Source organism: Aspergillus caelatus (genome assembly GCF_009193585.1).
Source record: "Aspergillus caelatus strain CBS 763.97 unplaced genomic scaffold BDV27scaffold_51, whole genome shotgun sequence".
NCBI lineage: Eukaryota > Fungi > Ascomycota > Eurotiomycetes > Eurotiales > Aspergillaceae > Aspergillus > Aspergillus caelatus.
This window is the reverse complement of record NW_022475314.1, coordinates 162,798-173,756: the sequence shown is the minus strand read 5'-3', so window position 1 is coordinate 173,756 and position 10,959 is coordinate 162,798. Positions and strand designations below refer to the sequence as shown.

The 10,959-nt window shown below is 49.1% G+C and overlaps 4 protein-coding genes across 4 annotated transcripts; 2 read left to right on the top strand and 2 right to left on the bottom strand.

The window, feature by feature from the left end:
- Positions 1-284: 284 nt before the first annotated feature.
- On the top strand, positions 285-3,806 carry BDV27DRAFT_155960 (phage tail protein; the record flags this gene model as incomplete). Its single annotated transcript, XM_032072242.1, has 1 exon — positions 285-3,806. One exon carries the CDS (start codon positions 285-287, stop codon positions 3,804-3,806), a length of 3,522 nt encoding a protein of 1,173 aa, XP_031929551.1.
- A 684-nt stretch (positions 3,807-4,490) lies between these two features.
- BDV27DRAFT_155959 (oxygenase MpaB family protein) lies at positions 4,491-5,405 on the bottom strand (the record flags this gene model as incomplete). Its single annotated transcript, XM_032072241.1, has 1 exon — positions 4,491-5,405. The coding sequence occupies one exon, from the start codon at positions 5,403-5,405 to the stop codon at positions 4,491-4,493; it is 915 nt and encodes a 304-aa protein (XP_031929550.1).
- A 1,659-nt stretch (positions 5,406-7,064) lies between these two features.
- BDV27DRAFT_155958 (uncharacterized protein) lies at positions 7,065-7,680 on the top strand (the record flags this gene model as incomplete). Its single annotated transcript, XM_032072240.1, has 2 exons — positions 7,065-7,174; positions 7,233-7,680. The coding sequence occupies 2 exons, from the start codon at positions 7,065-7,067 to the stop codon at positions 7,678-7,680; spliced, it is 558 nt and encodes a 185-aa protein (XP_031929549.1).
- Positions 7,681-8,022: 342 nt separating this feature from the next.
- On the bottom strand, positions 8,023-10,803 carry BDV27DRAFT_170925 (Zn(II)2Cys6 transcription factor; the record flags this gene model as incomplete). Its single annotated transcript, XM_032075459.1, has 5 exons — positions 8,023-8,982; positions 9,043-9,231; positions 9,288-9,904; positions 10,047-10,422; positions 10,652-10,803. 5 exons carry the CDS (start codon positions 10,801-10,803, stop codon positions 8,064-8,066), a joined length of 2,253 nt encoding a protein of 750 aa, XP_031929548.1. The 3' UTR covers positions 8,023-8,063.
- Positions 10,804-10,959: the final 156 nt, after the last annotated feature.

Sequence of the window (10,959 nt, the reverse complement as noted above, 5' to 3'; positions counted from 1 at the left end):
TTCTTTCTTTCTTTCTTTCTTTCTTTCGTCTTTTTTAAAAAAAAAAAAAAAAAGAAAAATAATAATTAAAAATGACTCACCTATAGGGACCATGCGGAGTGCACCAAGGCCTCTTCATGCAGGGTAAACACTAGGATACTAGTTCTGTTGTCTGTTATGATGGGCTTGGCCCTCGGCAGGGTCTGCCCAGGGTGGACTACTAATAAGGGTAGCCAGCTCCTGCTTGCTTGCTGTGTCTTTGCGGTGCTCATCCAGGCCAGTAAAAGTGCCAATCTTTTCGCAGGATGAGGATTGTTTCTCTATTTTCCCCATTGCTGCTCGCAGCGGTTGCAGTCACCTCTCCCGACTCGGATAATAATAATGCGACTCAGGGGTCGGCTGCTGTGAGCGCAGCCAACATCCTGCCTGCGAATGCAGTGCAGGAATCGGCTGGGGCTGGCGACGGCAGCAATAGTGTGACTCAGGAGCCAGCAGTAGTGAGCGCCGCAAACATCCTGCCTTCCAGTGCAGCACAGGAACCGGCTGCAACTGACGACACCGACAGTGCACACTCCGCAGTAGCAGAAAGTGACCAAAGCACTGAGGGATTGGACATTCCACTTCCTACCCTTCCCTCATTGTCTCTGGGCGACATTCCTATCCCAACAGTCCCAATTTCCACCACTGTCAAGTCTCCCACGACCTCGATCGCCTCTGAGAAGGTCACAGTAACCGAAAAGAGCGCGGAGTCCACGCCCACGGCGTCCACGGGTGGCTCGGGGCTTGACCTGGAAGACCTCCTAACAGGTGTACTGGGTGGTAGCGGCTCTGGTGGAAGTTCTGCTCTCTCGGAGATCGAGGACGGGATCAAGAATGTTCTGAGCCTGTTCACACCATCGTTTATCACGGATGCCACCACTCTGGTCAGCCAAGCCTCCGGGTTCTTTGACAATGAGACGATGCAAGATACGAAGGCCATGATCAGCACCCTCGCCAGTATCAAGCCAATGCTCACGTCAAGCAACAATAACAATAGTGGAATTGAGGGGATCACATCGTTGATTGGCAATGGAACGTTCTTAAACGATATCGACAATATTCTGAAGGATATTGCCGCTCTACCAGCCATAATTGGCGAGATCATCAATATATTGACGAGCGATGAAGTCCAACAATTCCTCCAGGAGCTCCCTGAGATCCTGAACAAGGTCTTACCGATCCTCAATCCGGACTTAATCAAGGCTCTGGAGTCACTCATCACGGATAACCTGACACCAGAGCTGGTGAATGACTTGTCATCAACTCTGGGTGCTCTGCGTCCGCTACTCCATGATATTCAACCGATCCTGTCGAACCAGACCATGGAGCCACTTCTTAACCTCGTGACGACTATCATCTCACCGACATTCATTAATGAGATTGAAGAGGTGCTGAAGGCCTTGCCACCAATCATCAAGGATATCCTGCCTCTCCTTGGATCGGACATTATTACTCCGCTAGTGAACCTGCTCAAGGAGATCCTCACTCCTGAGTTCATCAAGCAGATCTCGTCCCTGCTCAGCGACCTGCCTGATCTATTCAATAACCTTGTGCCGTTGATAAAACCCGTGGAAGAACTGATTACCGAGATTATAACACCAGACTTTATTAACGAGATTGGGTCATTGATCAAGGCTCTGCCACCCATCATTAAGGAGCTTATACCTCTGCTTGAGCCTCTCGGGAACCTGCTCAAGGAAGTCTTGACGACAGAGTTTGTGAACGACATCAAATCATTAATTCAGGCAGTACCAGGTCTTTTGGACACCATTCTGCCGCTTGTGCCGAAGATTGAGGATCTACTCAAAAAGATTCTCACACCGGAGCTTATCAATGCGCTTGAATCAGTCCTCAACGCTGTGCCAGATCTGATCAATAGCATATTACCGCTGGTGCCGGACTTAGTGAACCTGATTAAGAAGGTTCTGACACCGGAGCTTATCCAGTCTCTTGAATCGATTCTCAACGCTGTACCAGGGCTCTTGAATACTCTGTTACCGCTCCTGCCGAAGGTTGAGGACTTACTTCAGAAGGTCCTAACGCCGGAGCTCATCAGTGCACTCGAATCAGTTCTCGATGCTGTGCCAGGGCTGATCAATAGTGTGTTACCGCTGGTGCCGGACTTGGTGAATCTGGTTAAGAAGGTTCTCACACCGGAGCTCATTCAGTCCCTTGAATCGATTCTCGATGCCGTACCAGGATTATTGAATTCTCTGCTGCCGCTCCTGCCGAAGGTTGAGGACTTGCTTCAGAAGGTTCTAACACCGGAGCTCATCAGTGCACTCGAATCAGTTCTCGATGCTGTACCAGGGCTGATCAATAGTATATTACCACTTGTACCGGACTTGGTGAACCTAATCACTAAGATTCTCACACCGGAGCTTCTACAGGTTGTTGAGTCGGTTCTCGACGCAGTACCGGGATTGGTGAATACTCTATTGCCTCTGGTGCCCAAGCTGGAAGAGGTGCTGCAGCAGGTCCTGACTCCAGAGCTATTATCAGCCGTTGAATCGCTCATTTCTAAAATCCCTGGTATCATAAACACGCTACTGCCACTGATACCCTCGCTTGAGGACCTGATCGTGAACCTTCTCACGCCAGAGTTCATCAGTCAGATTCAGAAGGTCCTGGCTGCAGTTCCTGGATTACTCAACGCCCTCCTACCCCTGCTTCCACCCATTGAAGAGCTCATTCCGAAGATCCTCACCCCTGACTTCATTTCTGCCATTGAATCGGTGCTCGCGGCGGTCCCGTCGATCATACAGGATGTGCTGCCATTGCTACAGGGCGATATCATCAAGTCGTTGGTGCAGATCGTAACCGATATCGTCACCCCTGAGTTCATCAGCGATATCAGCAGTATTGCAAGCCTGATCCCGCCCTTGGTGCATGACCTTGTTCCAATCTTCAACAAAGATCTCATCACGGCGATCGAGAAGCTGCTGGCGAGCATCATCACCCCAGAATTCATCAACGATTTGACGTCTCTGATCAACGCAATAATCCCAGTGGTGGGAGATATCATTTCTATCATCGGAAGCGATGCCGTGAAGAACCTGATTGCAGGACTGCCAGATATCATCAACGGTATACTGCCAATTCTGAATGTGGACATTATTTTGGCCCTCGAAAAGGCTCTCACTGGGCTTGTCACTAAGCAATTCGTCACCGATGTCGGGTCGGTCCTGGCAGCGGTGCCACCATTGCTGCACAGCTTGGTCCCCATTTTTGGCACTGAGCTTCTTGGACCTGTGGAGAATGTCATATCCACATTGTTGACGCGAGAATTTCTGGGAGACGTAGGAGGGCTGGTTGATACTGTGCCACCCCTTCTCAACGACACCATGCCGTTGTTCCACAAGGACATTATCGTTCCAGGAGAAAATGTTCTCAAGGATCTGATTACGCCCGAGCTCCTGAACAACGTTGGGTCTGTGCTCAATGAAGTTCCGGCCATTGTTCAGAGCTTGATTTCAGTTGTCGGCAGTGACGCGGTGAGCTCACTGCTAGACGCGGTGCCGAAGCTTTTGAACAGCCTTTTGCCACTTCTGAATGGAGACCTCATTTCCAACCTTGTAAATGATCTGACTGGTATTTTAACGCCCGACTTCATGAATGATATCAACACGCTTCTCTCTTCAATACCCGGCCTTGTACACTCCATCCTACCAATCTTCACTGGAGACACGCTCACGACACTGGTGCAAAACATCATCCCCTTGATCAAGGCAGTTGTAGCTGTATGCATACCCCCTCCTCTCCGAGCTTCTACGACGAATAATCGCTAACTTCTACCACGCAGTTGTTGCCATTGCTGACCAATATTTTGGGATCTATATGAGCCGAGATACATTGAGGCTTATCCCCGGACTTTCGGTGATGCTAAGCCAACCTCCTGAGTGTATTCTGGGAAGATATGCATATGTGCGCCTGTGAATGTGGGGTGGAAATCGGGTCAAGATGAGTGTTGACGTGGACGACTTGTCTATTGATGGAATTGAGTAGCTGTCTTGTTGCATATGACCCTTAACTAATGGTCTGATCAATAATGTAATGATTTATGTTTTCTGCGGACACCACTATGTATTTTCGAATTGTGTGGAGTCTGCTACGAAATCCCACAAAATAAATGTCGTATTGAAGAATTGTGAACGCCTGAAGGACCTACCCTAGATACTTACACGATCTCTACGCAATAAAATGCTCTGTAAAGAACTTTCAGCAGTTACAGCCAAAACCTCAGAGTGCAGCCAAAAGCTCAGAAATATCCTCAACACCATACTTTGCTTCTACCCCTTACAATTACCGAACTTGGCCTGATGGTCTGCATGTAAAAGTGTCTTGTCCGCAACTTCAGCAATTGATTGCGGGAAATGCCATATACATTCTTAGAAAGAGGATCATATTAACATACATTGGTGAAATTCTTAAAACTAAATCGGCGAGTAATAAAAAGCAATGCCCAACAATGCTCAGGGCTTGATCAACTGCCCACCCCGTTTCTTTATTCGCCTCCTCATCTGACCCATCATGTACGTCTTCGTAAACTGTCGTACGAATAGTGGCATGAAGGGGTAGACACCGGACATTCCAGTAATGAAGAGGCCCGAAATCACCCGGGAAGACTTCGTTGATTTTAGGAAGAATTGATCACGCACGCGGGGAGGCAACTGCTCGATAGTGAGGCGTTTCACAAATGGCATCGCGACAACAGCCAACGGCCGGGCCCACAGTGGAAGACCTTTGGCCGGGTGAAAGATATCATGCAAGACCGCACGGGCATCGGGTGTCACACACAGTCTTTTATTCACCATATCGTCCCAGTAGAGCTGAAACTCTGTGAGATTCTTTGGCCACATCTCTGGTGATACTTGAAGCGACGTCCCCATGATGGAGAATGCCTGATAGACTCTTTCGGCCCTCGTAGAACTGAGAGGTCCATAGATTAACTCGTACATATTGACCATAGTGGCATAGATCGTGGCCGCCACCCACACCTGAAGCTCGGGGTCTTTTGCGTTATATGACTGTTTGTTATGTTGCCCCACGACGCGAGAGTGGGCTTTATCGACGTATGCCTTCATAGCCGCCTTTTCAGAGGTAGAGCCAAAAATCATGCAGTAAATGTACATCTGGGTATACTCCGCCCGACTGATAGCGCGGGTTTTGAAGGTGCTGTGGTCTGCGACGCCAGCTCCTACCAAAGGGTGTGCGATTTGGAGCAGAATTGCCGCAGGGCCTCCGACAAAAGTGATGCTTTCCCGAGCGATCATTTGGAGCTCCATCATTGCCAGATCAGATATTTCAGGCGTGGAATATCCCTTCTCCACATCGATGGAGAAGTAATCATCCTCCTGGTCAATGTGCACGGCACTTTTTGTTTTCATGATTGGAATTGTGCTGGTGTAGAAACTAATTATATATTGTGAAGACGCGACAAATGGTTGAACAAAGCAAATCTTCAAGCAGGATTATATATGAGGCACTATCTCCAGATTTATAAGCGACATGCAACGCCACCCTTGTTTGTCCGTCTTGCTTCACCTTCAAAGATTGTCCTCATGACTGCTCAGCGGCGTCGGTCCGTGGAACCTGGATCAAGTAGCCCCTCTTTACCACAGTATATGTCCAGTCACACAGCGAAGTGTGGACTTGTGTATGCTGATCCCATGCTTCAGAAGGTGGGAATGGCATTTCCATGCGGGGATAAAAGAGAGTTGGCGAAATCACAGTTAGTAGCCACCCACCATTACATGATGACCAGCGACAACAAAGCCATAAGTGGTTGAATGAGACGTGATTGTATTGTGGACTCCGAAAGAAGACCTTGCTTGCCTCGGACCGCTCTGTGCTTTCGTCATCATCACGGAAATTCATGGACATGCCTGTGGTTTGAAGCCTGTTCATTGGGTCATGAAACATCATGATAGGCTGGTGAAAGCATGGTGGACTGCAGCAAAGGTAAACGACATTATTCATCCACCTAGACTTCATCAGTATGATTCATACTAATACTTGTAGACCAGGGGCCCACTTGGTGGATTTAACTTGGGCTTGCGTTTAACATTTACACACCCAAATACGACATGATAATCACACAAGCCCCATGTCGAAGCTTATCTTTGGTTGTATACCTGGGCCCCTTACTGAGGATCATAACATCAAGCCATTAGATATCAGGCTAATTCAGAGCTTGATGACGGGGTCCCCCACAGCTCCATCTTCCTGATGGCCTAGTTCACTTCGAACTGAAGGTCCGCGTGAATGCATGCCCCAGGAAGCCTAACAGCCTAACCAGCTCCCCTAACAGTTGCCGAGTCCATACGGCGGAATGAGTGATGCTCGACTCAGTCAAGAGAGGTCGCATAGTTAACTAAGCATTAATGAGTGCAATATTTCTTGCCTCTCTAACTTAGCTCTGACCGTTTATGCTTGGCACTGTCCTGTGGAGTGCAGTCACTGCCCTTAGCAGGTCACACCATGCTGATGAGCTGTCCGCTATACTCTACTCATTGTTTGCAATGTGTGGCTTCACTGCCCGTGTAGTTACCTCACAGATTGTAGTGATAGCAGCGCAGGCATTTCCTGGTGCATGTGTGGAGGCTTCTGATGTCCAAAATGTCTAGCTTTTCCAGGATTTAGATCCCCGCAGACGGCAAGCTCACACTTCCGTGGAAGAGGCAACTTTAAGCCTATAGGGTCTGGAGGTCAAACCGCGGGATCATCGCCCGGGCCGCGGGAGCCCTAGTTGTTCTCGGGACCGCGTTGATGATGGCGTCGATCATCTCTACTTTCGGTGTCTGTTGTCCATGGTATAGTGTACTACACATGACCTGTTGTTATAGCTATCCATGAAGGAGGTTGGTCCGTGACATGCCAGGAAGCGAAATTGCGCCATGGTCGCAATTCAGTAATTGGTAAATTGGTGTCGGGCTTCTCTAATGGACATCAGATGAACCTTGGTACTTGAACACGTTTCAATACGCACTCTCACCTGGTAGGTCTGTCATTTCTCTTTGTATTTACATTTACAGTATATAAGAACGATGCGACACTTACGGTACGTTCTTCTGCTCGCTTTCAGTATTGTTATGGGGACAGAGAGTATAGCCTGGAGAGGCCAAGCAGCTAATATCCGAGATTTACGGGACCAGAGGTGGGTGAGATGGTCATTCGCAGTTCCTGACAATAGTTACTGATTTACTCATTCCAAGATCCATAACCAACAACCCACGCATCCTGCTAGAGAACGCGGCGCCCTCGAATAGTTTAGCCTTTGATGTGCCACTAGCCTCGGACCAGATACTCTCAATACTAGCGGCACGAGCTCTTGTCGGGTTGATCAACTCACAGTTGCCCACCATCCTGGCCAACCACTCGCAAAATGATAACGCAACCACTGGAGACCCAGCTACGCGCAACGACACCATGAGCAATCTCCCTAATATTCAATTGTATAGGGGATTGCCAGGTGTCACGTATCCAACGGGGCTGTTGTTGGAAGGAAGCCTTGGGATCACTAGCGCCGTCAGTACAGATGGCATTAAGGGAGAAAATGCTCCTAATTCTTTCTCGACAGACACGATGCCCCAAGAAATTGAGGCTATGGTGGACCGCCTGTTGATGACTTTGAGAACACTAGGGGCAGCTATGCTTCTGTAGGTATCCCTGGAGCTGATGGGACTGAGTTAAGCATCGAGACACAAGAGGCACCGTGGCTAATGTGGAGTACGTGACAGAATGGTCATTGCTCTTGATTCTCGGTTTGGACGCCGCTTAATCAATGTATCAATAAACGAAATTTCGATCGTATAAATCATGATACGAGCCTGGATAACCTACAAACAATGAAAGGGCCTGAATGACCCCATGATCATCCCTGGGCCTGTCGTGGTCAATGACATGACCTTTCATACTTCGCACCCTATGAACACCATTTGAAGACCATGGGGTTTGTACCAGAACAGTGTTCCACAGCGAAAGGTACAAAATGCGCTTTTCTTGGACACAACAGGAGCGCTTCTCATGTCTTTATAATGAGGTAATCAGATTTTCCACCCGCTTGGGACACCGTGGCTATCTCTAAAGCCAGTCTGTTCCTGAAAGCCCATGCTCTCCGTCCCTACCGGAAAGGCCATCCCCGACCCATTTAAAGGGCCTTGCCAGGGTACAGGATACACCACATCCTCCATTACGGGCAAGCAAAACGCTGGGTCAATAGATGGCATTGACTGGAGAAATTCGAATCTGAATGCAGATATCTCTCTATTATCAGTGACCCCTGGGGCATTTTCAGCCCCTTTATATGGTGGAGACAAGGGCTCAGGCACATTCTGTCTGGCGTGCATTTGTCGCCCAGACTCGATAATATTCCTCGGGCTTGGCTGTGCTCTAGGAGCTATGCTGTCTACTGCGTTATTTTCTAGATGCCTCACCCTCGGCTCTTGCGCCTTCCGTTCAGTCTCCTCCAAGGACACCTTAGTCACCCATGGGAGCTGGAAGCCTAAGAATCCAGAGGCCACTGATCGCAGGACCTCTGGTAGAGCGTTTTCATGCGGTAGTCGGCCGGATGAAAGGGAGTAGTCGGTAGAGGTCGAGATAAGGAGGTATATACGGGGATAGTGTACAAACAGATCAAACCACCCAGAGGCGTACTTATCCTCAAAGACCTTCAATGTTGCATTTGAATATGCTCTGTCTCGTTGGTACGGATCCTGAAACCCAGATGTCTGCTCAGATTGGCGTCCTCGGGTACCGAGCCCTTCCGACATCTTTGTAACCAGGTGGAGGATCTCCTTCGTGCCCACCGCAACAAACTTCGTTACATCATAGAGTTCTATGAGGGCATTGTAAATGGTTCCGAGAGTGGTTAGCTCTCGCTGCCGTTGCAGGGCTTCGGCGTCATTGCGTGCAAGGCCTGCATCAATTGCTGCCACGACTATCGGCCATCCAACGAATGCCAGTCTGTTTATGGCGCAGCGAGTCAGTCCCATATACCAGGAATGGTGGAGAGAGTGTACCAACATGCAAAGCGGAATAGCTTCAATGTCCTTCGTATTGCTGAAGTACTTCAATACATTGTGCAACTCATTAATGGCCTCTCGGAGGTGGCCCCCAGTCTCCCGGAGCTGCATGGTGTACGAATGTCCGACAAACATTAGATTGGCTTCAAGAAGAAGGGCTTCGTAGTGAGCTAGATGAATATGAGCAGTGCTAGATTTTGAAGTTAGCCGGGGGTATGGGAGGGGTCTAGCTAATGTGCTACCTACTAATAATACACATATGTCATTTTAAGGAAAGATGTCACGGAATGAGGCATAGTGGAAGGCGTGATCGACAGAGCGTACCGTGACTCTGTCTCCCATTGACGCAATTTATTTCTTGTTTTCAGGACTTTGCTGATGCATGCCGGGAACTCTTTTGAGGGCAGGCCCATCGAAGAACCTTCATACGATGAGAATACCAGGGAAACCATGTCTGTAATCACGATCGCTAGACGGCATTGCTGTTGTAGAGCTGAGAAGAGAATGTGCTTGGTGTGCGCATCATATACTCGAGATTCCTGGATCTCCGCGGCAAAGTATGCCTCCTCTAATGGACTGTTCTCTGCATCGAAATCCTTTTGTGTGAGCTGGCTACGTCGGCGAAGGGCTAAGGAAATCCATCGGTCACGCAGCAGGATTGACCACCATAACCGTTTGATAGTCGATCTCTTCACATTGGCGGGTGGCTTCGGCGGTTTTCCCAGGATGGTCGCATTCTGTATCGCATTGGCAAGAAGTAAACTACCAATTTGAGGATCATCTGGGGAGGCTTGGTAAGAAAGCAACAATGCCCCCTGTGCTCTCTCCAAAAGTTGGTCCTCGGCCTTCAGGTCTAGTAGGAGCTGGAGAGGACTGTTAGTGTCCCAAAGTCTGGAGTCATGTCATAGGAATACCATACTCACCTTGGCTCTATTAAAGAAGGTATCCCCTGCCGTAGGCCTGTCTTTAAATCCACACTCACGCAAGGCCTCCAATGGCACATACTAGAAGATTTAGTTCATCTATCCCTAAAATCATACGAAAGAGGCGTACCGGACAACTTCGGAATAGCATTGCCTGTAACACCAGGATAGAGATCCCCTGACCGTGCGTTGCTGCGCTATCCCCATGCTGCGAGTACAAACCCCAGAACTCTGCCTCATCTAGTACCGGGGTACCTGGATGGATATGTAAGAAGTACCTTTTCACAAACTCGTCGAGAATCGGTCGTCTGGGTAACGAAAAACATCCTTTTGAGGCTAAGTATGAGATATCCCATTCGTCCAAACACGCCAGCGAGCGAAGGTCAAGGAATGGATAGGCAGAAGATTCCACATCAGAGGCCGAGATGGGCACAGCTGTCGGACTAATTGTTGCTGAACTGGCCACAGACAGCCTCCCGCCATTGTCTGGTCTGGTTTCAATGCTCTGCTGGGTCGGGGATGATTTATCGACGAGGGTGGCAGCAATCTGAGTGCCCTGCGGTTGATAGGAGGAAACCCGACTCTTGCCTTCGTATGAAAAGCCCTTGGATCTGTAAAACAGTTGAGCCCAGGTTCTTCGTCTCAATCTTGTCCATACAGGGAGAGAATGTGAGACATGTTACTTACAGCCTCGGAGCACGCTCGCGGAAAGTGCAAGCCTGACCATCCTGGAGGCACCTGGAGCAAGGACATCCACCAAACGATGCATCGCAGCGGACCTTCCGTTGCTGACACCAGACACAGGCGCGGGCGGCCCTTCGGGCTCGTGGTAAATACATGTGTGGATTGGCGCGTCCAAGTCCACCCCTATGCTGCGGACTTGATCTTGCCACTTCAAACTTGAGAGACGTACGACTTTAATTGAAGAAGTCGTTGAATAGCAATGTCGATGTTATGCGGGGAAGCGGGTCAGGTGAGCGAAGGATGCAGCCAAA